This window comes from Seriola aureovittata, chromosome 6 (genome assembly GCF_021018895.1).
Source record: "Seriola aureovittata isolate HTS-2021-v1 ecotype China chromosome 6, ASM2101889v1, whole genome shotgun sequence".
Lineage (NCBI taxonomy): Eukaryota > Metazoa > Chordata > Actinopteri > Carangiformes > Carangidae > Seriola > Seriola aureovittata.
This window is the reverse complement of record NC_079369.1, coordinates 24,467,709-24,494,693: the sequence shown is the minus strand read 5'-3', so window position 1 is coordinate 24,494,693 and position 26,985 is coordinate 24,467,709. Positions and strand designations below refer to the sequence as shown.

The 26,985-nt window shown below is 40.1% G+C and overlaps 1 protein-coding gene across 4 annotated transcripts in view; it reads right to left on the bottom strand.

Moving 5' to 3' along the window:
* nos1apa (nitric oxide synthase 1 (neuronal) adaptor protein a) overlaps window positions 1-26,985 on the bottom strand; it is a 194,321-nt gene that overhangs the window by 104,590 nt on the left and 62,746 nt on the right. For all 4 annotated transcript variants that reach the window (XM_056379349.1, XM_056379351.1, XM_056379350.1 and 1 more), the window contains exons 3-4: window positions 18,557-18,649; window positions 13,462-13,520 (exon numbers count right to left, since the gene is read on the bottom strand). In XM_056379349.1, the coding sequence (XP_056235324.1) occupies window positions 13,462-13,520; window positions 18,557-18,649 (152 nt within the window). The remainder of the gene's footprint in view (window positions 1-13,461; window positions 13,521-18,556; window positions 18,650-26,985) is intronic.

Sequence of the window (26,985 nt, the reverse complement as noted above, 5' to 3'; positions counted from 1 at the left end):
TCTTATATATCAAACAATTCATTCTGACAATAATTGGTAGATAAATCAAAAATAAAATTCCTACAGGGACTTATTGATTTTCCTCTTATGTTGAAACTACAATTTAAACCTTAGAGGACCACTGCAGCCCATCAGGACTGTCTCACTTGAATCCTGTAGCTGATAAATATCCAAAGAGAAAATTTCTCTCTTATGCTAAGCAGCGGTTGTATCTGCTAAAGTTTTGAGCTAAATGTGTCTGAGATTTCTGCTGCAACTCAAATACAATGGAGTTTTTAAAAATCCTTTAAAAAAAAAAAAGCCACTGGATGAAAACAACTCAGCATGAACTTCATTAGTTTTCACTGGTACTACTTTTTACTGTAGATATAGTCCCTATGAAAAATTTACAATGACTCTGTAGATTATTCTAACCAATCAACCAGGAAATGTTGTGTTTTTCAAATGTCATTTTTCATAGTTTTGAGGGGGACAAACAAAACTTCACTGTCGTCCATTATACTGGAGTTGTAGCAGGAGTTTCAGATGAGGATATCTCTGGTTTGTGACCACTTCTTTTGTAATTTGTGAGTGTACTTCCCCTTTAAATGTTGCCAGGAGAATCTCTGTCAAAGGGAGATGGTTCTCTCCATCTCTTTTTTCCTCCATTAGTTGTTCCCCTTTAGCAAAGTAAGCTATTAAATTTGACTGGACAGTCCATTAGCTCCGAGCACAGGATGCTGCTGAGACAGAGATTGTATAGGAGTGAATGAGGTTGTGAGAAATATTATGGGATGTGTGTGTGTAAGTGTTTGTTGTGTGTGTGTGTGTGTGTGTGTGTGTGTGTGTGTGTGTGTGTGTGTGTGTGTGTGTGTAATGGTTGTGCAGTATGTAATCAGCATGGCATGAGCACGCTGAAATATCAAAGCAAAATGTGTGCTTGCAAGCTTGATATCTCAGTTTCTTTCTGGTATCTGGTAATCAGGGTGTTTCTAGAACACACAAACATCAAATTGACTTTAATTGGGTGGGTGTGAACTTTCCACTGGAGGGTTTTTAAGTTTCTGTTACTGTGAACTGTTAGGTGGGAGTCAGCAAGGGCGGGCTGCTTCTCACAGAAAGTGACAGCAATTACCACAGCTGAAGGCCGCAGAAGTTATAACCTGAGACAGATCCTGTATACACACACACACACACACACACACACACACACACACACTAAATAAAGTCTCACTCCTGTCCAACTCCTGATGCACAATGAGAAACACTGCAAGGCATAAACCATAGTGCTTCTCGAGTCCCGAGAAGCTGCTTGAAGCATTCATGTTTATTGTTGGTGAAAAAAGACAAACTTTGTTTAGAGTCAAAAAGAGATACACTGTCTCAACTACAGTCCCAGGGTTCGGGATTTTTTAGGCCTGATACTAGATGTTTTATTGTTAACAGAAATACATTATGTAAACAAACATTTTGCCTCAATTTTTTTCCTTTTTAAGATCATTTTGACAACAATATGTCCTGTAGAGGACACTGTTCTATCTGGTTTTAAAGGGAATATAGGATGATTTTAATTTAGACATGACGATGTTGACAAATAGTCCTAATACATGCAGTCTCAAAATATTATTATTACTCATCACTTTTAGATGATTATATTAGCCTACTAAAATAATGTATGTAGACCTATTATTAATATTTATATATTATATAATGTATATTAAATCCTGAATTAACCAACTTGTTGATATCCACTATCCCACTAGGTGGACATGCACATAGTACTAAAAAAACTACTGAACTTGTTTTAATACCAGGTCAAATTCAAAAAGTTGTAATTAGAAAAGGACCTGATGTCAGCTATGTGAGCTATGACAATGGACTGTGGGTAACACACTGAAGAAGTTTTTAGAAGTTTCAATACTCACTCAGTCCAATTTGACCAAGCTTAAAACATGTGGTGGATCAGTTTTCCTACATGTGTATTATCAGGTGTAAAATGATGATGGAACAGGTGCATCAGCGGCAAGGTGCATTCTGGACCTCTAAAAAGCTTCCTTTATTTATCTGTTGCTATGATTACCAAAGCATCTGTGCCGTCTGTTCACTGTGGGACTAAGTGAGTTATAAAATACCATGGAGGGGGGAATAAGTGAGTTTTCAAAAGTTTAGCAGATTCACTAACCAAGTGAAACCACCAACACCAGTCTATGTATTAACGTGCACCAATAATAACCTTGTGGTTCAGGGACGCTTGGACCAAAAGTGTCCTCAGAAGAATGTTTGAAATCCAGCAGCTTTACTGTCAGTTTAAACCTGTATTCATTTCAGAGATCGAATGTGTGTTACCTTTTTCTCTGGTGAGCCTGCCAACACTCAGACAGATGATGGGGACACTAACTATATCAGTGTACAAAGAATTATTTCAGCCTGAACTCTTATGATGGCTGGTATACAATGAGAAGAGCTCTTAAGATGTCTTTGAAATTATTGATCAAACCATTTATAAGGAATAACAATATATGCATTCCTGAATTTATATCCACCGCATCTGGTGTGAAGTCAAATCTGGAGTGTGTTTTTGACTGAGCAGAGATCACACAAAAGTATTTGAGCACATTTGGTTTCCACATGTAAAAGAGGCCAACTGCCCAGACTCTTCACCTGAGCACTCTCAACACTCTTCCTTTCTTCAAAGCAAAAGTCAGATACAGCTGCCAATCATTGATTGTGGATGAAATAACTCTCTCCTAAGGTTCTGTTCTGCTCTAAACCAACATTATGATTATGTAAACAAGTCAACAGCTTGAAACAAGGCAGAATAATAACTGTACGTTCGGACCGAAAGCAGCAAGAGGAAAGAAATACATTCTTGCTGTCAAGGACGCTGTTGAAGTTCGTGGGCACTCTGACGTAGATGAAATACACAGTTAGGAAGTTTGTACAAACCGTTGGTCTTGCAAACCGTATTTAAAGGGCCCGCAAAGGAAACAGACGTGTCAAGCGGTATCTTTGTGCCAACTGACCACAAGTAGGTGTGCGCATCCAGTTGTCAAGCAACACTGTCTTACATGTTATGGAGTTAGTTAGCATGCAATTCCCTTCTATTTTCACAAAATACATTATAGGCTACACTTCATCAACTCCCCAAAGACACCTTCGTCCATGCATTGTTGTTTTTCTATTTTTTTTAATTTTTTTTTATTTAAGTCCGTGTAACCAAACAGGGACACGTCATAAAGGACAGGGAAAGCCACCACCTCAATGGTCAATTTCTCCTCCACTGTGCTTGGGAACAAATGTTTGATAGGAACAAACGTTTACACCACTCTTCTACATTCCAATTGGTTGCGAACCGCGTCATCGGGCATTACCATAAAGTTGCCTGGGCTTCAACTTTTTCTGAGGCCCACATCGCCCAAGACACGCCACCAAAGGGCGAGTCGCTGGCTCACATAGATTATGAATGACTTTGACGTTCTCACCGCTTTCGGTCTTAATTTAAAGTAAGGCCAATCACTCCTCAACAATCAAGTAAATAATACAGAGCACACCATACATAAGTAAAATTGCTTTCTTTCACCTCCAACTTTCTTGCTTTTATTGGAACAAAAAGGTGATTTTGAGACTCAGCGCTACACGACACAGTTTGAGGAGTTTATGAATTATTTAGGATAAAGTTATTTAGTACTCTGGGCATGACTTTGGTGTTGTTTTATCCCTCCAAGGTCTTTGCTCGCAGCCCCTGCAGCTCCAGCCCTGAATTGGTGGGTGGCCTCCAGTCAAATAGTAGTGTATGTGTGTGTGTGTGTGTGTGTGTGTGTGTGTGTGTGTGTGTGTGTGTGCGTGTGCGTGTGTGTGTGTGCGTACGTGTGGTTCATAGAAAAAGTAAAGATTTAGTGTGATTGGATGCCTCTCTTGTGTGTTAGCATTCAACTTTGTGAGCATGGCTGAAAAAAACGAACAAAAAAATAAACCAAGGTGTTCAGGCTGCCAGTTTGACGTGTGTGTGCCTGATCCAGGGGATTCTGACACACTCCTGACTGAGTTGGTCTGCTGGTTTTGCCCCGAGGCTGTGGCTCTCTGGCAGGCGGAATGTAAAAACACACATACACAAACACAGACCCTGTCGGTGTGTGTTAGGAGACAAAACAGAGAGATAGACACCTGCAAAATGTCAAGTGACAACAACAGCAAAGTGACTAAAAGTTTTCCTCCCTGGCGGCAACTTCCCACCCACCATGAACGTCCTCTGCTGTTGTTATAATGGTCAAGGCCTGTGTTTACAGTAACACCTCCTGCAGCAGCCAGCAATTGGTTTGCAGTGTTTTCTCACAGTTATTGTTATGGGCAAAAGATCAACGATGTTTACAAAAGATATTTCACATTAGTTTTATACTGAATTTGCATTGCACTGCCTTGCCATTTTATTACTGAACTAGCTGTTCAACAAAAACTATTTATTTTGTTTGACATCTACGAAACGCAGGTGTCTGTAAGATGCCACAATCATCAGTAAAACAAGGATTCACTGATAAAAATGGGAGATTTGAAAGGTATGACCCTCTCCAGTCAGTATATATCAGTGTTACTGAACTGAACATCTTTGTGTTAATGCAGGAGGAGCATGCGATACAACAACAGGGCGACCTGAATGTCGAAAGAACTGCTCTATTCTCCTGCTAGTGATTAAAAAAAAAACTCCTGAACACTTTTCAAAGAGAGGAGTATCATCCTTTTGTTTGTAATATTACTGTAAAATTTTCATTTACACACCATTTGAGCTGCACTATTAACCTCCTTTATTCCTCTAAAATGCAAATGTGATCCAGCCATGGTATTTTTGGTCAAATCTGATTCTTAAAAATAGTGCTTATGTACTAATCTCAACAGCAAACACCTTTTTAAAGACACTTAATGCTGCTCATGTATCTGCGAAGTTGCAAATGTTCACACTGAAATTATCTACAATTAGTCTTTCTTTCAACATCTGCTTGTGCCATGAAGCATGATTAACTTCATTTATTGGTAAGTTTAGCAACTCAAAGTATGGAGCTTTTTGTAAGTTTTGCCATTGCTACATCGCCAGCGTTGGCATTAACAGCTGTTTACTTACCAGTATTGCCAAAAGCTTCAATCAATGTTGCATTTACAAGAAAAGAGGTTATAATACGTCCTCTGAGCAGCGCTACCTCTTCAGGACAGACCGGACGCTCCAGTGACTTGGCATCAGAAAGTGAGGAGATGGTCCGGATGGGTCTAGCTGCTTAGCACGCTAACTTCAGTAGAAGAAAAGAAGTGATAGAAATAGAGGCACAAGAAGAGGGCTTCTTTCCAGCACTGGAGAAAGTTGCTGGTGAGTAAAGGAATGGAGTTTGATGCTGAACTCAGTTTCTTCTAGACTGGTAAGTAAACAGCTGTTAATGCTAATGGTGGCCGTGTAGCAATAGTAAAGCTTACAAATAGCTCACTTTTAAGGGTATGAAAAAAAATCAGTCTGAACATGTTCCTTTCAGTCGCTACAGATAAAGGAGACATGTTTGTTTTTGCAGGGCAACACAGGAGAGAGCTGTGCCACAGTTGTTCCCCTGCCGCCTGACTACAACACATCCCAAGTTGCTTTCTTCCCTTGACAATACATCAAGGTCCTGTTGGACAAGGGCATTCGGAAAACGCTGTTGTTCCATTGGAGGGCATTGTGATCAGATGGCATCAGATGGGGCGCAATTAATTGACTGTGTATCTCATTAGGCACAACAGGCCTGCTCTCTGTGGATGTTTCCAGGTTGGACTCTCCAAACACCTGCTGGCTCACTGGGCTGCCACACCTGTTCACTGCCTAGTTCAGTTTATAATGAAATTTCATTTCATGGAGCAGCAAAAAAATTATTTGACATTTTACAAATGAAGCAGGTTTTACAGTATGTTTCACCTAACTGGTCAAATGAGTACTTACTGTGCAGTATTCAATATGTTTAATGAGAGAAAAACAAACAGATGTCAACGCTTGATTGAAACATTCATTTCATATATCTGTGAAATAGATGTTTCGTATCTTATGCCATCCGTGCACATCCAGTGTTTTTGTAAATGTACAGATGAACTGTAAGAAACAGCTGGTGTGTGCAGCTAAGGAGTAAAAGAGGCATTTCCTCTGATTCAACTGGATCTCATCTCTGATGCAAATTAAGGCAACATAATAGCAGATATGCTTTTTAATTGTTAGAGATCATCACACAGCACAAAGAAAACAGAGCTTAGTAGTGTGCTCCGTCATCTGGGGCAGCATGCTGCTCACAAAGTGTGAGTCAGGGCTCCAACTCTATTCAAAAGACCATGTCCATTGAGACAGAGTAATATGTTGGTAAATTTTAAAAGGAGGAGGACATTCTCTGAGCTGTAGACATTATCGACTTTATGGTGTCCTGCAATAATGGCGTTGAGTATGTTGTCAACAGATTGTGAGAGCCAAAACATGCACAAGGTTACATCTTTCTTGTTGCCATGCAGCATTAAGTTGACATGAGTGCTGGGAACATGACATTCCTGTTGGTGGAGCAGAGCAAAAGTGTCTTGATAATCTAATCCAAGGCCTCTTCAAAAAAAAAAAACAAAAAAAAAACCTGTGTGGCCAAAAGATAAATCTTATAGGGATCTAAAAATATGGATTTCTGATGCACAAAATCTTTTTCTTTTCCCCCACAATATTTCTTTATTATTTCTAATAAAATAATAAATGTTCTGCTCTCTCTGAGAAGGAAAAATGACTCCTTGACTTTTGTTGAACTGCTCACAACTCATGTCGAAAACAAAATCATAACCTGTAGACGCTGCAATACCTAGAAGATCACATGCCGAAAAGTGATTCATAGAACATTTAGGTCCTGACATAACAAAAGCTGTGGCTCAGTGAGAGTTATAGTGACCGAAACCATCACGTCTCATTGGCCTTATGCAAACTCCAGAGAATTAGCACAGGACTCATAGTAATACCATAATCTACAACAGTTCCTCTCTTTAGAAGTGACATAATACGAGCACACCAACTGATTATACACTCGTTTGATGTCAGTGACAGCTGAACGCAGCTGTGAATCAAACACTCATCGGCACTGGAGCACAGCGTAGGCACAAAGCAGACAATGGACCAACACAATAACAAGGCTTCTCAATTCAGACTCTATTCAGTAAACAATAGTGAAGCCTGCCAGTCAAAAAGGAGTGTTTGTCACTTTTGCAAAGTGACATCACCACAGCTCTCTTCAACAGCATCTTCTATGAAACTTCTTCTTTGATGGAAGTGATTATTCTGGTTGCACTTGGGTTTTTGCTTGATTTTATCTCAGTTGTCTTTTAATTTCTTTTGTTTCAGTGCATTTTGATTATTTAGCTTAATTTAGCCTAACCCCCCACTCCACCCCCAAAGTAGTTTTTGAATCAGGCTTGTTTGTGAGTTTGTTTTTATAATTAGACTAGTATTTTACAGCACATGGCTGACTGCAGTCTTGAATGAGACTCTGCTGTGATGTGATTGAAGTTAAAATCCACCACAAAACAGCTGTGGTCTATGTTCAAAGTAGAACTACATAATCTAACACTGCCTTTCTCTCTTGACTTTCTTGTTTGAATGAGGCAGCACTTCCACTGGTAACATTTCTGCATGGTGGCCCACCATGGCAAAAAGACGAATCAATCCAACCAATTGATCATCTGAAGCCAGGCTCAGACTACAAGAGTTTTAAAATCCTAACTGATCTTGAAATTGAGTTGCATGAGGCACATAAAGAGAAACCTCACAGATGTCTCTAATCTCTAACAGGCACACACAAGATTTTAAATTAATGGTGCATCACACACTACAAAATATCATTATTGTGGCACAGGGAGCAATCGGATAATAATGCACCACCTCACGTGACGTCATTGTAAACAAAATGGAGACTGTAGTGCAAAAACCTGCTGCGAAATTAGTAAAACAAAAGCAGAAGGCTGAACGAATCTGGATGAGAAAATGTTTCAGGAGAAGCTGTCAGTTTTGACATCTGTCAACAGAGGTATGCTAGCCAACATTAGCCTCAAGGGCTAGAATGTTTACTGTTGCTTGGCAACACCGTCAGCTACTCTGGGACTGATGTAATCAGAATCACCATCATATCGATTTTAACTCCTAAACAATATCCAACATGTTTGATATTATGGCCCTGATGAGCTCCCCAGCCACTAACCTGCCTTCTCTGTCTGTGAATTGATGTTTTTTGAACAGATGGTGGTGAGAGTGTGAGGGTTTTCACAGTAGTGCATCATGGGACTGTAAGCAGTGTCCAAAAGTTGTCAACTGTCTTCTTGCTTGTTTGCCTGTGTCTCTGTGGTTTGTTCTAGTACTGTATGTACATGAATCATTCAAGTGTGTGTGTGAGCTTGTGACTGAGTGAATATGTATGGGTCGGTAGTCGTGTCTTTGTATGTGCATGTTTCTGAGAAGCTCTTCTTGCCCATATGTTAATGCTAATACATCTATCCTTTGTTGTTCCATCCACTTGCAGTTTTACACCCTCAGAGTGAAGATATTTTGTTTTTCTCTTTGTCATTAGGCTACAGCAGATGTACAGTTAAGATTTAGTAAATAAAAGTCAGTGGAAGATCACCTCAGGTATCACTAAACATGTCAATGTGCCATGCCACCCCCTGCCAACACTGAGGTGCACATGAGGTGGTGGGCAGCCTCAGTGGCAGTGAGCCAGCAGCTCCAGCTACACAGCAGCTGAAGATGAAAACGAATGCACAGAAACGGAAAGATCTCAGCTAAATCCTCCCAAATGATTTAGACACACAGCATCTGGCCTGTGTACAGCTGAAAAACTCACATAGGAGCATTTACAAACAGGGTCCGGGGTCTTTGATGTACATTTTTCTCTGTGTTTGAAAAGCGAGAAGTGAATATGGATCACATCAAGCTTATGGAGAGCAGCAATTCATACCTCTGACCAAAAGGTTACATTCACACCATGTGTTCTCACAGGGGGATTTCCACTGGCCGAGGACAGCCTTCTAATTTGCACTTCGATGATATGAGGCTGATGTAAATGCAAAATCTTTCACACATTTACATTTACAGACTAATCCCTCTTCTCTTTTACAACTCCATAGCACACTGCATGGGGTCATTGTTTTTTTTTTAAATCCTGATGCCCGATGCTCAGGCTGAGATATATAAGTTGCAGTCTGCATATTGATAACAAATTAACGTCCAGTGAAAGAATCCAAGGACACAGATATCACAGTACTGTCCCAACGGTATGGCTGAGACAGGTGATAAGAACAGAACAGAAACATAACATGTATTCATGTAAAAACATGGCTAATTATTAATTTCATTCTCATCAGTCAAGGCCACCAGCGGATCCACTGATTAACAACAGAATAAGGTCAAGAGACTGACCGCTACTCTCATCTCGTATGACTCAGGGTTTTCCACAGCTGCTCACAGCGGGGGCGGGCCACTTCAACTCAAATAATCCAGTGTCCAAGCCAATGACACTTTGACATGTGGACAGCAAAAGCCGACCCTAGAGGACGACCCGGTCCATCTCCTGAGCCAGAGACACCTCTGTTTGTATGAAAAGTTGTGTTTCATTGTGATTCCACAGACAGTGTTGCCTTGATGAGCCACAGTGGGGGGCTGCATCGTGACGGTTTCAATAAACCATCAGGACGATGACAACCACTCAATTTGACTAACTAGGACTACTGAGAGCCACAGGTTAGCCTCGGCTGATCTTAGGAAAGTATGAGGGCAGTATGGACAGGATTAAACTCCCTTTTACACTGGTTAAAAAATACGCCAGGATCCGCTAACATCAGGCTTCTGTCTGCAGTGTGAAAGGGAACACTATCAGTATTCACTCCCAGGTCAAATGACTCTGCAGGAGTCGCGCTTGTGTTATCTTTCAGAGCAAAAACACTGTCAACAGACCTGTCCTCTGCCCAGTACGGTGCGGTTACACCAGAGACACTGAGCTACACTGCACTCGGGGAGGAATTTTTAAAAGTTTTAAAAACACACAATCACCGAGAGAAGTGTCTCACACAGAGATTCCAACACTTACAGGAACACTAAACCGGGGATGAGACCCAAAGGATCCATTTTATCAGTCATGGCTGCATGTGATGACATCGCTCCCTGCAGTTGTGTGTCTGTCATCTTTTTTTGCATATTTACCCTCATTTAAAAAACCCACTTATATGCACTAATTTTGGAGTAAAAAGTTTATATGTCTATTGACATCCGATGGATGGATGGATGGATGGATGGATGGATAGATAGATAGATACTTTATTTATCCCCTAGGGGAAATTCATGTGTCCATTAACTCATTGATAATAATAATAACAGTTAATAATAAATAAACAATAATAATTAGATTAGTCCACTTCCTGTGGCTGAGGTGTTGTACAGCCTGATGGCAGTGGGAACAAAGGATCTCCTGAACCTCTCTGTTCTGCAGCACAGTGAGATGAGACATTTGCTGCAGCTATAGCCGCTTCTCTGTCCTGCCAGAATGTTGTGGAGAGGATGGTTTGTATTGCCCAAGATGGCCTCCATCTTACATTGCATGCGTCTCTCCACAACAGTCCTGAGTGAGTCCAGACTCTTGCCAAGCACAGACCCAGCCTTGATTTCAGAAAAATAAAACCTATCTCTTAAATAAAATACTTTTTCACTGAATGTCTTCCTACAACTTCTTCAGAAAACTACTGACAGTTGTGGCTTTGAATAAGTGGGAGCTTTTCAAAAGGCTGAGACCATCAGTAACAAATTGAACCTAAATTCAAGCCTGAATATTGTATACAAAATACAAGTTAGCTACCAAGCTAAGTAGCAAGTGAACAGGCAAACACACCTGCTAGTGGTTTTCACCTGTTCAGTGCAAGTCTCTCTTCTTTTCTCTAATCATCTCTGGTTCATGATGCCCATTAAGTTCGCCAGGCTGGACTTTACCACAAGTTTGTTCATAGAAAGCAGGTTTCAGTTGGGTCTGAGTCAACAAGTGATTTTTCCTAACATTAAAGACTCACACTGCACTCTTAGATGGTTTATGGCACTGAAAGTAATATTGCCTGATTAGATATCGATTGCTGTCACTTGATTGAGATATGGTGGAGGAAACAGAGCAGAAACAAGAACATCTCATAATTTCTCAGAAATGGATATGGAGCTTGGATCTGATGAAAATGAATGGCAGTTTTGATTTTGAACAAACTTTCCATTGGTATATTTTCTTGCTCATATAATAGGCCAAGAGCTGTAACCAGGAAGGAGAATCAGCCTTGGCCTCCACTAACATCTCAGGAAACGATTGCACCCGCATGAAAAGTTAAACTTTACAGTTCAGGTGAAAAAAGGAGCAGAGGTGCAGTTTCCCACCCACTGAATACCAGATATTTAATGACTGAGCTTCTGCCTGGATGTAGTTGTTGAACAGAAAAAACGAAAAGCCGTGAGGACCTGTCAGAGTGTGCTCAGCAGACGACAGCGACTGATGGATGAGTGAGTCTTACCCATCACACTCTGCTTTACGCCCCCCCGCCCCTCCCCCTTGCTACAGAGCATCCTCCTGTGGGGAAACTTTGCGACTGTAATATTAAAAACTGTGCACAAGGCTCAAATGTGTGGGACAAGATAAGGCATCTCCAACCAAACTAAATCTTTCTAAATTCCCATGCTCAGAGATGCTTACACAAACAGCCGGCCAAAATCCATCTTTCTGACAGAATCATTTCCAAAGCCAGAACCCCCAACTGGGCTCCTGGATGCACTTGTGAGCTGTACCCGCCTGGGAGTGAGCTTGTCAGTGTGTGTGTGTGTGTGTGTGTGTGTGTGTGTGTGTGTGTGTGTGTGTGTGTGTGTGTGTGTGTGTGAAGGGAGAGAGAGAGAGAGAGAGAGAGAGAGAGAGAGAGAGAGAGAGAGAGAGAGAGAGAGAGAGAGAGAGAGAGAGAGAGAGAATGGATAAAGTATGAGTCATCCAGTAGAGAATATGAACTGTGTGTGTCTATGGTGAAACCAGTCTTCAGCCTTCTTTCTACTCATGAAGGTTTTCAAGTTTAGTCATAAACCCTCCACCGGTCTGACCGAACTTCCTTGTGACTGCATGTATGAGTGTGTGTGTGTGTGTGTGTGTGTGTGTCAGTGAGAAACAGAGATTAATGGTGCAGACATCTAAAAGTATTCCTCTCATTTTTCAGTGAATCTTTCTGAGCCACCGAATTCACACAGGCTGCCTCTCAGCACTGTGTGCGTGTGTGTGTGTGTGTGTGTAGCATGTCTGTTCTGATAACAACAGACTGTGGTGCGAGTTCAAATCAAAGGATTACAGCCCTGCAGCAAATGGACTGAATGAACTGGACCTTATGGCAGTCCTGTGAGGTGGATCAGAGCGCAGACGTCACACTCATCACTCTCTGCTGGAGAAACAGCCATAACTCAAACCAGGAACTACTCATTCTGTGGAGCCAGCTGATGGGAATATAAACATGAAACTACCGCCCCATCACAAGCACATCCAGGAGAAGTCAGAGATCCACCACCCGAGCCTAAACCGGCTCTCCCTCCACAGACGACGAGTAAAGGCGGGCTCAAAGTACTTTGATCCAAAAAACCATCTGGAGTAAATGAGGCACCTCAGTTCCAGCTGCCACTATGAAACCACTCAGGCTGTTGTAGGATGTGCATAAAACATCACACTGTGATTTTGATAGAACTGTGTTGTTATAAAAAAAAAATGCATAGATGACTATTGCAGGAAATAGTGATACACTGAGAACAGTACTGGCTTGTTAAAATGGACTTTGAACACTGAAGAGTTGAGGTGATAACATTACAAAAAGGCTGGGAATATTAAAAATGTATGTCAATATTGTGTTGATGATTTCAGGACTTGTTTTCATTGTCTATTCTTTCATTTATTACATGCATCATTAAAATGAATTTTTAAAATGCCTTTATCACAGCTTCTGCTAGATTACATTTTCACAAAACGCAATATTAAAGAGAACTGAATACAATATTTAAAAACCCTTTTTCTGAGGCCACACATTTTTCTTTCACATTTGTGTATTCCATGTTATCAGTGTTCCTCTATTCTCCCATGTTTATTAATCATCACTTCAACTTCAATACCAAATAACTCATCTCTTTTCTCTCTGTGCCACTCTGTTCTGGAGTCAGTAAAAGTTGTCATCAACCAGCCCCAATATCTTTCTTTCTCCTAAATGTCAACGCTTGCGGTGACAGAGACAAAAGATTCTAATTTCCGGAGCCAACAACAGCGTATTTAATCAAGTTTGGATTAAAAATTTGTTTAGGGAGAAGCTCGAATAAGCTTGAAGTCATTACAATGAGAATTAAAAACAAAAACAAATTAGCATTTAAAGTTGAGCTGCAGAAATTAAAAGTTACATACAAAATAAACCTTATGGCCAACTTACCTGTAAATGGGATCCTGCATCACCATCATCTTGCTCTCATCCCATGTCCACTCCTTCTTCTGTGGAAAAGAATCAAAACTGTTCAAACTAATTGAATTATAACATTTTAAAGGTCCCATATTTTACACTTTTATTTGAAGTCTTGATCCATAAGAAGATATATTTGTGGTTTTAAGTATGACAAACCATCTCAATGTAGTTTCACATTTCCTCTCTCTGGAGCTCTAGTAACAACAGGTTGGTGAGCCAATCAGAAGAGAGGAGGATCTGAGTCTCTCTTCTGATTGGCTCAGTAATGCTATAAAAATATCTAGCAGATTTCAGGAAAGCACTCAGAGGAACCAAATACTGCAAGATTGGATGGTGGGCCTAGGTGGGCAGGGCTTGGAGCGGTGACGTTTCAATGTGACATCACAAAGTTGCAGAAGTCCTGACGACTCATTTTAAGGCTCAGTTTCTGAATACAGGCTGTGTACATTTCTCTGTACTTTGATACTTTCACAGTATTAATATAGAACCTAAACCTGTTTATAATCAAACAACACATGGACATCTACCTTTAGACAATATGGGACCTTTAATGAAAGGCTTGTGCGACATCCAAAATTCAATATCTTGATACAGTTCAGGGCAAATATCGTGATATACAATATAATTGTGATATTACTTTATTATCGTATTACACATTACACCAAAAATCATAAAAATAAAATATAATAGTGTAAATCCCTTGAATCATTATCGTGAGTGAAATGCCTCAGAATGGTGTTGATATTATTCTAACATCTCCATCTGTGAGACATTTATTTACATTTTTCCTTTTGTCTGTCCGTCCATTTGTTTAAATCTACCGTCCGGGTTAATGTCACAATCCAAATGTCAAGACACGAGCGCGCAGGAATTATTCATATTGATTTCTATCTGTACAGAGCGTAGCTGAGTCAATCATTTAGTCGCTCCTGTCTGTGGGCTTTCATCGCCTCCGCCAAACTCAGAGATGTAAATAGATCGTTGCCCATCACACTTGACATTTCAGCTTTCCAGCCAGGGAATCAAGCAAGACAAGAGAACAGGTGGAGGCAAAACATCCTTCTATTGACTGGCCTTTCAGTACAGATGCTGAGCCTTCGATGATGGCTTTAATATCAATCTCAAATCAGCCAGTATAACACTGTCTAATCATGGCGTTCAGTCAAACCCCTTCATCACATCCTCTCTCCCTCGTTTCTGAATATGGCCTGACCTGAGTACAGTCGGACCCGATGCTAATAAACTTAATTTAATTACATCTGAGCTTGTCTCTCAAGGTCTCTTATTTTCATCCTGCCATCAACCCAAACACCAACACTGATGCCCCACCAATTAACACACAGCTGCAGACATGTCCTTTTCCCCTGCTCTTCACAGTTTACACGCTCCATTTCACCTCCGTAAACACATTTTTCTCCTGTGATGATTATGGCATAGCAGACAACATGATTAGAGCTGATAGCAGTCAGCTGATATCAGCACTTTCTGAGTAGATGGCGATTCCTTTTTGCCTATGTATATATAAAAAGTTCATAAAACAGAAATCAGATTTTCTGAAACCCATGTAACCAATTTTACCAGCTGTTCACTCATTGTGGTGGTCCTCGTTAGAAACTAATACCTAAGAGTTTCATGGGATTTAGTTGTTTGGTTTTATGGACTGCATGCTGCTGGTGTTTCTACTAGAATGCAAATGTTGGGGAAACTGGAGAAGTTAAGTAGTTCCACATACCGACAGCTTAGGGGTGGGCGACATAATGAATATACTCGATGTATTGTGGCTTGTTCCATGTGCGATGCAGTAAACGACTATATCGTGAACTTTAAGTACAAATAGTCACGTAATTGTTTTAACCCGCTGGCATTAAATTTGTTCTGGCGTTTTGCTTCTCTTGCTCTCTCCTATGGCTGTCACCCTCTCACAGATAACACACTCCGCCGCTCATCCAGAAAATTCTCCTAGATGTGCATGTGTGTGACGTAGGTGAGGCGTGTGTGTTTTTGTATCTGGAGTGGAGAGAGCTTGAGGGCGCGACAAAGCGAGTTTATACGTGTTGTTCAGAAACAGTAATTAAAGATGAAGGGGGACAAATTGGTTCAGAAAAGAAACAGCACTGAGTTAAATGTCTTTCTTAGAGATTCTTGTTGCTCCACTTTTCTGTTGCTTTGAACTCTGTTTTTGTTATGGGTCAAATTTAACTTGGTTGTGACTTCCCCTTTTTGCATGTAATTTAAAGGTCCCATATTTTACACTTTTCTGGTGTTTTATTTGAAGTATTGATCTATAGAAAGATATAATTGTGGTTTTTAGTACCAAAAACCATCTCAATGTAGATTTACATCTCCTCTTTTGGGCTTCCTGGAGATTTTGCAACAACAGGTCTGTTGACTGTTTTCTGATTGTGTTTCTGATTGAATAGATTTCAGGTAAACACTCAGAGAAACCAAATCCTGCAAGGTTGGATGGTGGGTCCATGTGGGCCATGCTAGGAGCATCGCTGAGGGCAGTGACAGGCAGGCTCACTTTCTGAATACTGGCTGTGTGCATTTCTCTGTGGACTGAGCGCTTAGATACTTTCACAGTATTAATATAGAACCTAAAACTGCTTTATAATCAAACAACACATGGAAATCTTACTTTCTACCTTTAAAATTGTTGCAATAGAAACTACTAATGAATATACAGTAACCAAGAATGTTTTAATGCAGACAAATGTTGCAGGAAGAATATTCATACTGGTGTGCTTTTATGCCTCAAAGGGTTAAATCACACATTTATGAATATAGTATGATATGTATAATAATATTATCTTTAGGCCATACTGCCCATTCCTGACATAAAAATATCAGTCAGAGTAATAGTATGCAATCCTAGTATATAATCTAAATTCTATGCTGTACACACATACCAATGTTCAAACACACACAAAAGAATGTAGATGGGCAGACAAGCTCTCAGGTCCAAACACAGTTACATAACTGATCATTAATATTGCTGTAATGAATTGGCTATTCCTTTGAGGACCATTTCAACAACTCAATTAAGCCTCCTTTTCATGAGACACTGGTGCATAGCTTTAGTGTACATCTGGCTTTAAGAACAAGTCAAGGTCAATACTATGTACAGTAACTACAGTCTTTCAAATTATGTAATTTTTCAGGATGAGAAAAAATAGAATATGAAAACATTCAACAAATGCTTGTTAGAAAGTCAAGTTTGTTGAAATTAATTGAATAAATGTGATATTTTTCAGTAGAATTTGGCTTAATGGAAAAGGATCAAAAAGTCCTCAGAAGTCAATTTCTTTTCAAAGCGAACAGGGGAATTTGAGTGAATGGTAAACAATCAGCAAAGGCCGTCTGGTCATTCTGAGCTTTTCGGTTGTCAGCAGCCAATCAAATCTTTGAGCTACCGTGTCTCTCTCTCTCCCAACATGCAGGCTGGTAAAACAAGAGTATCTGGCCCTGCACACATAATCTGTCTGAACAGATCAACAGTTTAAACACTAGTTGACAGCTGACTGTCACTAGTGTAACATCAAATATTACATACATTTGAAAGAAACCTTAACAAAACAACCAGTGGCTTCAAGTCTGGCTTAATGAATTAAGATGAAGAACTGAATGCTGGGAAGAACACTGGACGCCACTACTAAGTGAGCTTCACTTTGTTTCCAGCCACTGGTTTTCCACCTGTCAGACTCTCTGTGATTCAGGTGACGTCCACTTCACTCGGTCTCTGTAGATTACAGCTGTCAGCCTCACTGCAGCGAGAAACACATCCAGCCTCACCCCCCTCCCCTCCACTTTCTTCAGGTTTTCTCCTCTCTATTTTTTATGCTTTAACTTCCTCCTCCATTTTCATTGTTTCCCTTTACTCTTCAAAATCTGTCGTCCTTTTCATCTTCCATCATACTCTCAATTCCTCTCAGGCTCTTACAATCTCCTTCTGCCACCGACAGTAAACAGGAAATGGATCTGTATTGGTTTCTTAACATGACTAAACCAACATGTAGCATTGCACAAATTAGCCCATCACATATTTTACTCCTACAAGCAGGGGGTGTTTGGTTGGCTGATAGTGTGACTAAAAACACATTATATGTGCAAAACAAAGAACTGCAACAATTGCAAGGCTGTCATTATAATGCATACATACATGAGAGGCACTACACAGAGGATCATTTTACTCCTCATTACCAAGATGGCATCCCAATCTTACCAATCCCAACACGCTCACTGGGCACATAAGCCAAACTTCTCAAGCTTCTGGGCCTCGGTCCCCTTCTGGGTCCAGTAAGTATGTGCACTAGAGTTGAGAGACTCTTAAAGCTTAGGCTAGCAGCACAAAAGGGTTGAAAGGCCTGGAAATAAAGTTCCCTACTCTGAGCGCCACGTCAACGTCTCATCATTCCCCAGTAGAGTGGTCCGGACTGAAAGCTACTTACCAGCTAAGTTGAGAGCCAGGCTAAAGGACCCCATGGCAAGAAGGGGTAAAAATAACTTTTTGTACTGGTTGTAATGACTAAAGTTTTACAATGGAGACATTTTAAACATGATAGAAGTACAAAAATTGACTTAATCTAAATATATTATCACCCAGTTATACCAGCTTGATATCTTAATTAGTGCCTAGACAGAATCATAGCGACTTAAAGTCGCCACTATAAAGAATAAAATCAGCTAAATTTCTTATTGTTATGAAAAAGATTCTCTTGTAATAACATACTCTGAAGTTAAAAAAATATTTTTCTTATAATCATCACATAAAACAACTCATTTCATTTTAACAAGAAACTTTTCTCATGATAACAACATATCAGCTTATTGAATCAAAAGAGGTTTGTATCTCATTACAACAAGAAACTCTCACATGCTTTTATAATGAGTGAGAGATCCAATCTAGCCTATATCCCCTGGTACATGAAATATTCAGATTTTCTTTATCTTGGCAGCAAGATCAAACTCTGCTGCTTTTGTTATAAAATGACACAAACAGGACACATCACACTCAGCCAGGGAGTAAGATAGGAATAGAGTTCATAAGATGATAAGGGTCACTCACTTTTTTCTTTTTCCTCAAGGCGACCTTCACACCGTCTACAGACACCACAATGTGGACTTTTTTCTTCTTGATGTTTTTCACCTTGAATTCATACTGCAGAGAGAAGACAGAGGCAGACGTATTAATATGTAGGTGGATTAAGGTAGACAGTGACATTGTAACATCGTTTGAAACATTTGTCAGAAGGGGTCAGCCTGATGAGTCATGTCTGGAGGCAGGAAAGAAATTATAAGAGATGAAGGACAGAAGGAGAATGTGAAGGAAAGTAATCTTCATTTCTGTTTGTTTTTTTTCTTATTGTTTAAAAAAAGTTATATCGCAGTCATCGTGTTGAAGACAGACTGAGCAACATCCATCTTGACATGTAGTTAAAGCCAAAACTTTCTGCTGTCTGGGATTTTCTCTCTTTGTTCCCACCACAAAGTGAGCTGAGGTCCAATCAGAAACACACAGCTGCTGTAGCCTGAGATTGAAAACGTGAAGGCATGGATGACCTTCAATATCACCAGTAGATACAAAAATGTGCTGGTGTCCTGCCCTCATCCCTATAATGAAATATCCTCCATCCATCCCTGTGTGTGCAACCTTACAGTCATCTATAGATTCACATTTTTTACACAGCATTCCTGTACCATATACATACCTTATACAAAAAAAAGGGTTGGTATACTGATGCCTTGACTTCGATACAGATTCTTAACAACTCTTTCTTCAATATCAATTTTATGAAATCCATTTTAACAAAAAGAAAACTACAATACACTTTATGGTACTAGTTGTAGTTTTATTCTAAGCTTGGTCTCTTTACACACTCAAGTGTGTGTAAATAAAAAGCCAATCACCAACATCATTAGTTCTTGGTCCAAGCCTGCTGCATGCTCATTGGTTTACTAATGAAGGAGAGATTTATTAATTTACCCCTTAGGTATCAAATGGCAAGGCATTTTTTCAATACTCAATAGTATCAAACCAATTCAGTAAACTCATAAAAGTTCTCATCAAAGTTTAATGTTATCTTAATAGAAAAATCCATATAAGAATAAGTGAACAAGATTTGCAATGATGGGTGTATTGACACATCCTTTGACACTGCCAACAGCATTTAATGATATCACTGTCAAACTAAAGGTTTTGAATTTCAACTTATGGTAAAACATCTTTGCCCCGCCTAGAGCAAACTCACGTCCACTAACATCTGCCTGTGTCCATACTTTGTGGTGCCGAGTAAAAACCCAGCACAATGTGCCAGCTTGATTACAGTATCCGTTCTATGACAAAATTCACTCGATATTCAAAAACAGCGGCCGTTCAGTATCAAGCTGAGGCACTGGAGAGAGTTCATCAAAGTTTGCTGTAAAAACTGAACAGCCATAAAATTCCTTTGTACTAGGAACTTCATCCTGACCAAGTGCTTGGAGGAAAGTAGAGAACTATGTGTTATGACAAAGCAAGTCAGGTCCAACATTTGCATTATGTAAAGAAACATTTAAAAATCTGCTTGTTATGTTCTTAATAATAGACCAGCCATCCCCAACCACCCCAGTTCAATGTTTCACACTAATAATGAACAGATTTGTCACAGAAAATGACAAACAGCCTCAGTGAATGAACGCAGCATGGTCGGCAGCCCTCAGTCACAGTCTATTTACACGCCATAGATCAGACTGAGACAGCTTCTATCACATCCGCTGCCTCTAATGGTGCGATGAGCGGTGTCAAACAACAGCACTCCAGCAGGAAACCACAGTCAATACTGTGAGGAAAAACACTGTTTGCATATCAAATACTGCGCAGGTGTAAAAGGTGGATCAAGTGGCTTTTATGTTGTTGTGGGAATCCTGCGTTCATATTCATGTCTACCTCTCTCTTCTTCCGCAATCCCCTGCATGTTGATCGTATTTTAAAAGAGTGGGATATAATTGAGTTGTACAGAACCACCTGTCACTGCAGCCTGAAAAAAAAAAGTACCGTAAATACACTAACTGAGTTGGTTGGTAGGTGTTTCACTGAAAGTGGACTTTCATTAATTCTGCAGTAAGTAATGATCTTATGTAGAAAAGCAACTGTACTATGAGCAACAATCACAAGGCCTCCAATCCTGAGATGCTGCAAAATTCAGACTGTTTGCTCAAATTAAATTCTGCGATGCTCGTGGGAAAACTGCTCAGTGCGAGCAAGTGAGAAATCAAAAGTTAAGCAGTGAGACAGCAGTGACAGAAATACCAATCCAGATAGAGCTGAACTCGGTGACGATGCTTGACTTAACTTCACCACTTCCAGCAGACACTAAAATGATCATTTAGTTGACCCCTGCCACCTGAAGTGTTTTCACTTTAATGAAATCTTTCAAAGTCTCAGAAGTGACCCAGCGCTGTCACTTGGTGCTGCCAAAAACCAAGGTTTCTGGCAGCACAAAAATCTCCAATGTCACACACACACACACACACACACACTTGCTCATTTAAAAGAAACGTCTTTGATTGTGACTGTTTGTGTTTATCACCTGCTGTGTTTGCATTCAGGCACTTCTAAATCAAATCTGAATGTTAATGCCTTCCTGTCAATCAATGTGTCAATATTCCTGCTGTTGTAGCTGTCACTCGCCCTGTCTATCAGTGGATGGTCCTGTGCTCTGTGTCGTGTCAGTCTGCACTGACTTAATATTGACTTGGTTTTCTCTAATTTAGTTGCATTTCAATTGTAAGAACAAAAAGACTCCAGTCCAAATGAAAGCAGTGAAGTAAAACTCAACTAAGAATTAAAACAGACATTGTGCCATTCTTGATTTTGTTCACACCTGGCTTTAACATGCGTCTTGGGTGATCTGATCACATTTAGGACGCTTTTGTGATTCAACCACCTTTGGGAGGAGGTGTTTTAGGAGTGTCCTGGGCCACACTGGAGGACCGCCTACTCAACTCATGTCCTCTGCCACAGTCTAATCAGTCCCGCCACTGTTTCATAATGAACTGAAAATATTTTTCCCCTTCACTTAGAGTTTCCCTTCCGCTGATTTATATGTTATGCCTTGCCACAATATCAATATTGGTTGCCACATACTGATTTTCTATATTTGGGAAAAACCTTATTAAAATTTAGAGCTGTGTGCATCACATTGATTCACACAGCTCGTCCCTCTCTCTCTCAACACATTAACAACAAACCAGTCTGTCATGGTCAGACAGACTACAAACAACAACGCATGTGGTCTTTGCCAACAGGAATGATGTACGTGTTTACTTGCATATAGAGCAGGGAAGTGAGATCCAATCACAAGTGGTCATACGTGAATACATGTGGAGACATATTCTAATGCCAGGTGTGGGCTGACGTACTTAGAGTTGTCCATTTGTGATCGGATCACCTGAGACTGATGTTATTGCAGGTCTGAATAGGTCCCAAGAGATGAAGAGAAAAAACAGAGTTGTCCTTTTATCAAGAAGCAATACCCACAGACTACACATATATAACTTATAAGTCTCATAAGTTTAAGTCTCATCGCCACTCACTATACACTATAAGTTAAATTCAACCATTTATTCATAAACACATTCATACAGCACATTTTCTGTGCACTCAGTACTTTTCTGTTACACACACACACTCGAACACTGATGATACATCGAGGGCAACTTGTGGTTCAGTATCTTGCCCAAAGACACTTTAACATGTGGACTGGAAGAGCTGGGGATAGAACCACGACTTTGCGATCAGTGGACAACCTGCTCCCAAACATAAATTGAACACCTACAATAGTTCAGATTTTCAGCCTTTAACATTTACTGTAACTGTGCCCTTGACTCGTACAAAGCAGTATAAAATAAGTAGAACATTTGAAATGTCTCTGCCTGCCTGCTGACGAAGTGACTGCATGTGGATCAAAGGTTGCAGTATAATGGAAGGTAACAGAACGCAGAACTAAGGGCCTCGTCAGCAGAGAGAAAGAGAGAGTCGACGAGCTTTACCAAGGCTGGAAAGGAACTCAATCAGCTCCTCAACCCTGGGTTACAAACTATGCTGACTATAACATACTGTGCACATAACACCGTTTACAAGGTGTTTCACTGCAAGTATTTTTAATTGCCATAACTGCACAATATATACAGTACAGCTCAATCATTCACGTCCCTGCACACGCACTCAGCACCGTGAATGACAGGCACACAGAGAGGGCGGGTAAAGAGACTGACAGGGACGGTAAAAACTTTATGGATTCTTTGACAGTCCACCGGTGCACTGATGCGGCGAGATTTCTCCTGGTGCAGCTGACCGCCAGTCCGACTAAGAAAACTAGAATGAACTAGGCTGCGTAGTGTCGCCAGAAGCTGATGGTATAGGCTACGTTAAGCATGGCTGTAATAAACAGCAGAAGAAGACAAAGTGGGGAAGTTTGCCAACTGCCACGAACTTGAAGATGATTATTTTTACATTGTTTTATTTTTGTGTTTTTGCAATTCCAGTTTGTTCACTGAGGAGGAGGAAAAGTAGGCTGTGGGCTGAAATAATGCCAGTCCAAATGGCAGTATATTTTTACTATTTCAAATCTTATTTCATTAAAATCTTATTTCATTGTGAGAGCAGTGCATTGATTCTTCTCTCTCTCTCTCTCTCTCTCTCTCTCTCTCTCTCTTCTCTCTCTCTCTCTCTCTCTCTCTCTCTTCTCTCTCTCTCTCTCTCTCTCTCTCTCTTCTCTCTCTCTCTCTCTCTCTCTCTCTCTCTCTCTCTCTCTCTCTCTCTCTCTCTCTCTCTCTCTCTCTCTCTCTCTCTCTCTCTCTCTCTCTCTCTCTCTCTCTCTCTCTCTCTCTCTCTCTAATACATGTTCATCTGGCCATCGAGAGCACAGGGAGGAATCCTACCACATTGATGGACCAGTGAACCATAAAGTTCCACACAACAAAAGTTTTTCTGAACACAACAATCTATTTCTGAGGGAAATGTGGCACTGTAGAATCAAGATGCTTTTATTGAACACAAGTTCACAAGAAATCAGTTTAAACAATGCAGGCTTTGAAATGTATTCAAAATGTATTCAAGTGATGTTGTGGTGTTGTTGTTAAAAATCATTCAGTACTGATGTATAAGGTAAGGCAAAACAAAATAATTCCCCTAGCAACAAAATAATATTTGCCAACATATCAACAACTTCAGGCTCATTGGATGGAAACTGTATTTCTTATTTCCAGAGAGTAAATGCATGAATGTTTATGTGTGGGGGTTTTATGAGTGGTTTTATGGCCGTGTTGTAATCTGCTGTAATGTCGACTGCTGCACATGCAAGATTTAAACGTTGGTGTTCCTGATGGATTGCGTGATTGACCTCCACAAAGATGATTACAGCAGCAATCTAACAAATTTCACGCAGGGTTTGACTGGCTAAGAATATGCAGCATAATATGACAGAAAGCACTTATCTCTAATAAGCCTGTCTATTTCTGTCTGATATGGCCCCCATCACTGGATCCACATCTACCGCCACTCGGCTCACACTATCCCTGGCGCTTTCAAGATACTACAGCAATATGATTTATTATATCACCAATGCATCTATCTGTATATGAGAAAATGAATTCACATAATTAAAACACTTGTACCACAGAAGCTGCTCCACTTCAGGAATGAATGCACAAGTGTGCGTTCATTTTACAATAACTGGCAATTTATTCAGCCTTACTTTTCCCAAAACGCAGCACCTCTGCTCCAATAGGAGGTGGTGGGGGTGTTTTTAATGAGTGCAGATAACAGCTCACAACACGGTTTAGGTCATTTAGTTTAATCCCTAATGTCTCTGCTAAATGAACTGCCTGGATTCGCAGCTCATAGAAGCAGCAGGGAGCAAGCAGGGGGAAAAAAACAACAAAATTACTGAAATTTTGATTAACGCAGGACTGAAGGCCTTTGCACTCAAGAGTCGATAAAAATGTCAGGCATTTAAAATAAATACATTATATTAATACTTCGCACAAATTCAGGTCTTGATTTTCTGTATGTATGGATGAGCTTCACCGGTTGGAGAAACATTTTTAAATGTTGAAATTTTCCCATTTAGAATCACACTGGGCTCCAACATCAGAGAGTAGATACTGTGGTGAATCAGCAGCAGTTTCAGTATGGGCTGGTGAAACTCTCCCTGCTCTTAACATTTTCTTTTTCATTGAATGACGGTCATCAATGGTTGACTGACTAAAAACAAAGACACTAAAAACTCAGACTTGACGTGAAAACTCTTTAAGGTTATCATCGAAATTATGTGCTTGGAGAAATATGCTGTTTACAGTCAAAAGTTTTAGTTGTTTAATTTAACTATACAATAAAAAAAAAAAAAAATCAATTTTGGTAATCCAGTAATTTATCAAGTAAAGATCTGCCAGTTAAAACTTCAAGTGGGATTATTTATTTATTTATTTATTGACTCTTGTATTAGCATTTCAAACTTAGGTAATTTGTGATGGTCTTTGTCAGTGCTTCAAACAATCTCAACTCAAGGTTTATTAGTTTTCAACCACATCTTACCGTCTTCCTCAGTAGAATGATTTTGCGCACTTGTGTTTGGTCTCATGATAACAGGTCGTCCTATACACCTGAGCCCCGCCATTATGTAAGGTGGTGAAATGTGGTCAAAAGCTAATGAGGGACCTGAGTTAAGATTGTCCAATTTAAAAATGAACATTGATAGATTAATGGCTTGAATTGAAAAACGTAGAGTTGTTCCGATATGATACTAGTAGCATAAATGTCTACAGTACTGCCTGACACACTGTATCAGGTACCATGTAATACCATGTAATTTACTGATAAATTTTATAATTTCAAACCCGGATGATACAGCAGTTTTCCCAGAAATCAACTCTTCTTAAATGCTCTAAAACAGTACCATACACAGGAAGTTGTGCTGTCCAGCCATTGGCAACTACTGTTTTATAGCAGCAAAGAAAAACTGATTTCTGCTCAATAGAGTAACATCAGCCATTCAGCAATTTGGCCATATTTTACACTAGAAGGTCCCATGAGTAAATAAGCAACATGTACAGTTTACAAGGCTTTAACTCTGAGGAAGTGTTCATTCCCACTTTTCTTTTCTTTTTTTTTTTGACTGACAGTCAAATTAAATGATAAAAGAATATGGCAGGCAAAGGGTTCAATCTGAGCCATATCATACAACAATGACAGCAATCATATCACATCTATACAGGGTAAGTAAAATAAAGCTGTTAAGAAACACTTTTTTAAGACAATGGTATTAGTAAGGACAAAATGGTATCGCATCATCTTAATTTTCACTTTTTACATTTGACGATAATAAAAATTCAGATAAGAACACAATGAACCACCAAACTTGTTACAAACGACAGGACGTCCCAGGTAAAGCTGCTCTCGTGCGAACAGGCATTTATTCTCGACCTGGCTGCACTGGGTTACAGTAAACAGGATTTGCTTACGTGCAGTGGTTTGGAGTTGGACCACTTGGTGACCATGACAGGATATTGGCATACACGTAAACAAAGTGAAATGAAATGAATACTTAAGTCTTAAGAATGGGCTCATCCATCATGCAAATAAGTCAGTCTTAACATTTGCAACGACCGTTTCCTGATAAACACGTCATTATTTCCTAAAGGTCCCTTCCTCCTGTTTCCAGTATAATCCATCATTTTGGCAACAAAGATGCCAACACACTCACACAATGGCGTCCCTCAGCCAGTGCTCCTTTTTTCACTCACTGAAATATCAGTCGGTGGCCAGGGGAGCACAATAAAAGCTCAATGTCCATGGGGAGGTGAAATAAAAAGTTCAAATAAATATGGAGACACATGCCGACACACACACAAACACACACACACACACACACACACACACACAGAGAGTAAGCCACCACACCAGGTCACCTAATGGCAATCAAAGTGAGTGTTCAAGAAACTCAGCAGGGCAGCAGACAGAGAGGTAGATGTTATACAAGCTCTTTATTTAGCTCATTGACGAAGGCCTTTCTGACATGACTATGGTTTTGTAATGTGTCCAATTTTTGGTCCATCTTTTACACAGGGAACACAGTTGGTGTCCAGCCCCACTAAGTTAGCCAGACCTCCTCTGTCTGCACGTGAACACACAAACACACACACGTCGCCAAGAGGCTCCGCTTTGCCACATGCCAATTTGTTCCAAACCAGAGCCTTTGAGCAGCAAGTTTCCACCGAGGCCAATCATGAGTACAGATCCAACTCAATGACACGTCTCCTCTAGAGAGAGGAGTAGAGAGTAAAGAACGCTGTAAAGAGTAAGAGGAGAAATAAAAGAAGATAAAGAGATGGCGAGAGAGAAGAGAGTAGGAGGAAGAAGCAATGACATGGTGAGAATGTGAAATTCAATTAACAGCTCAGACCATTAAGCTCATATTCCACAAACTGAAAAGTCAAGCTTTCTTAGATGTGCAA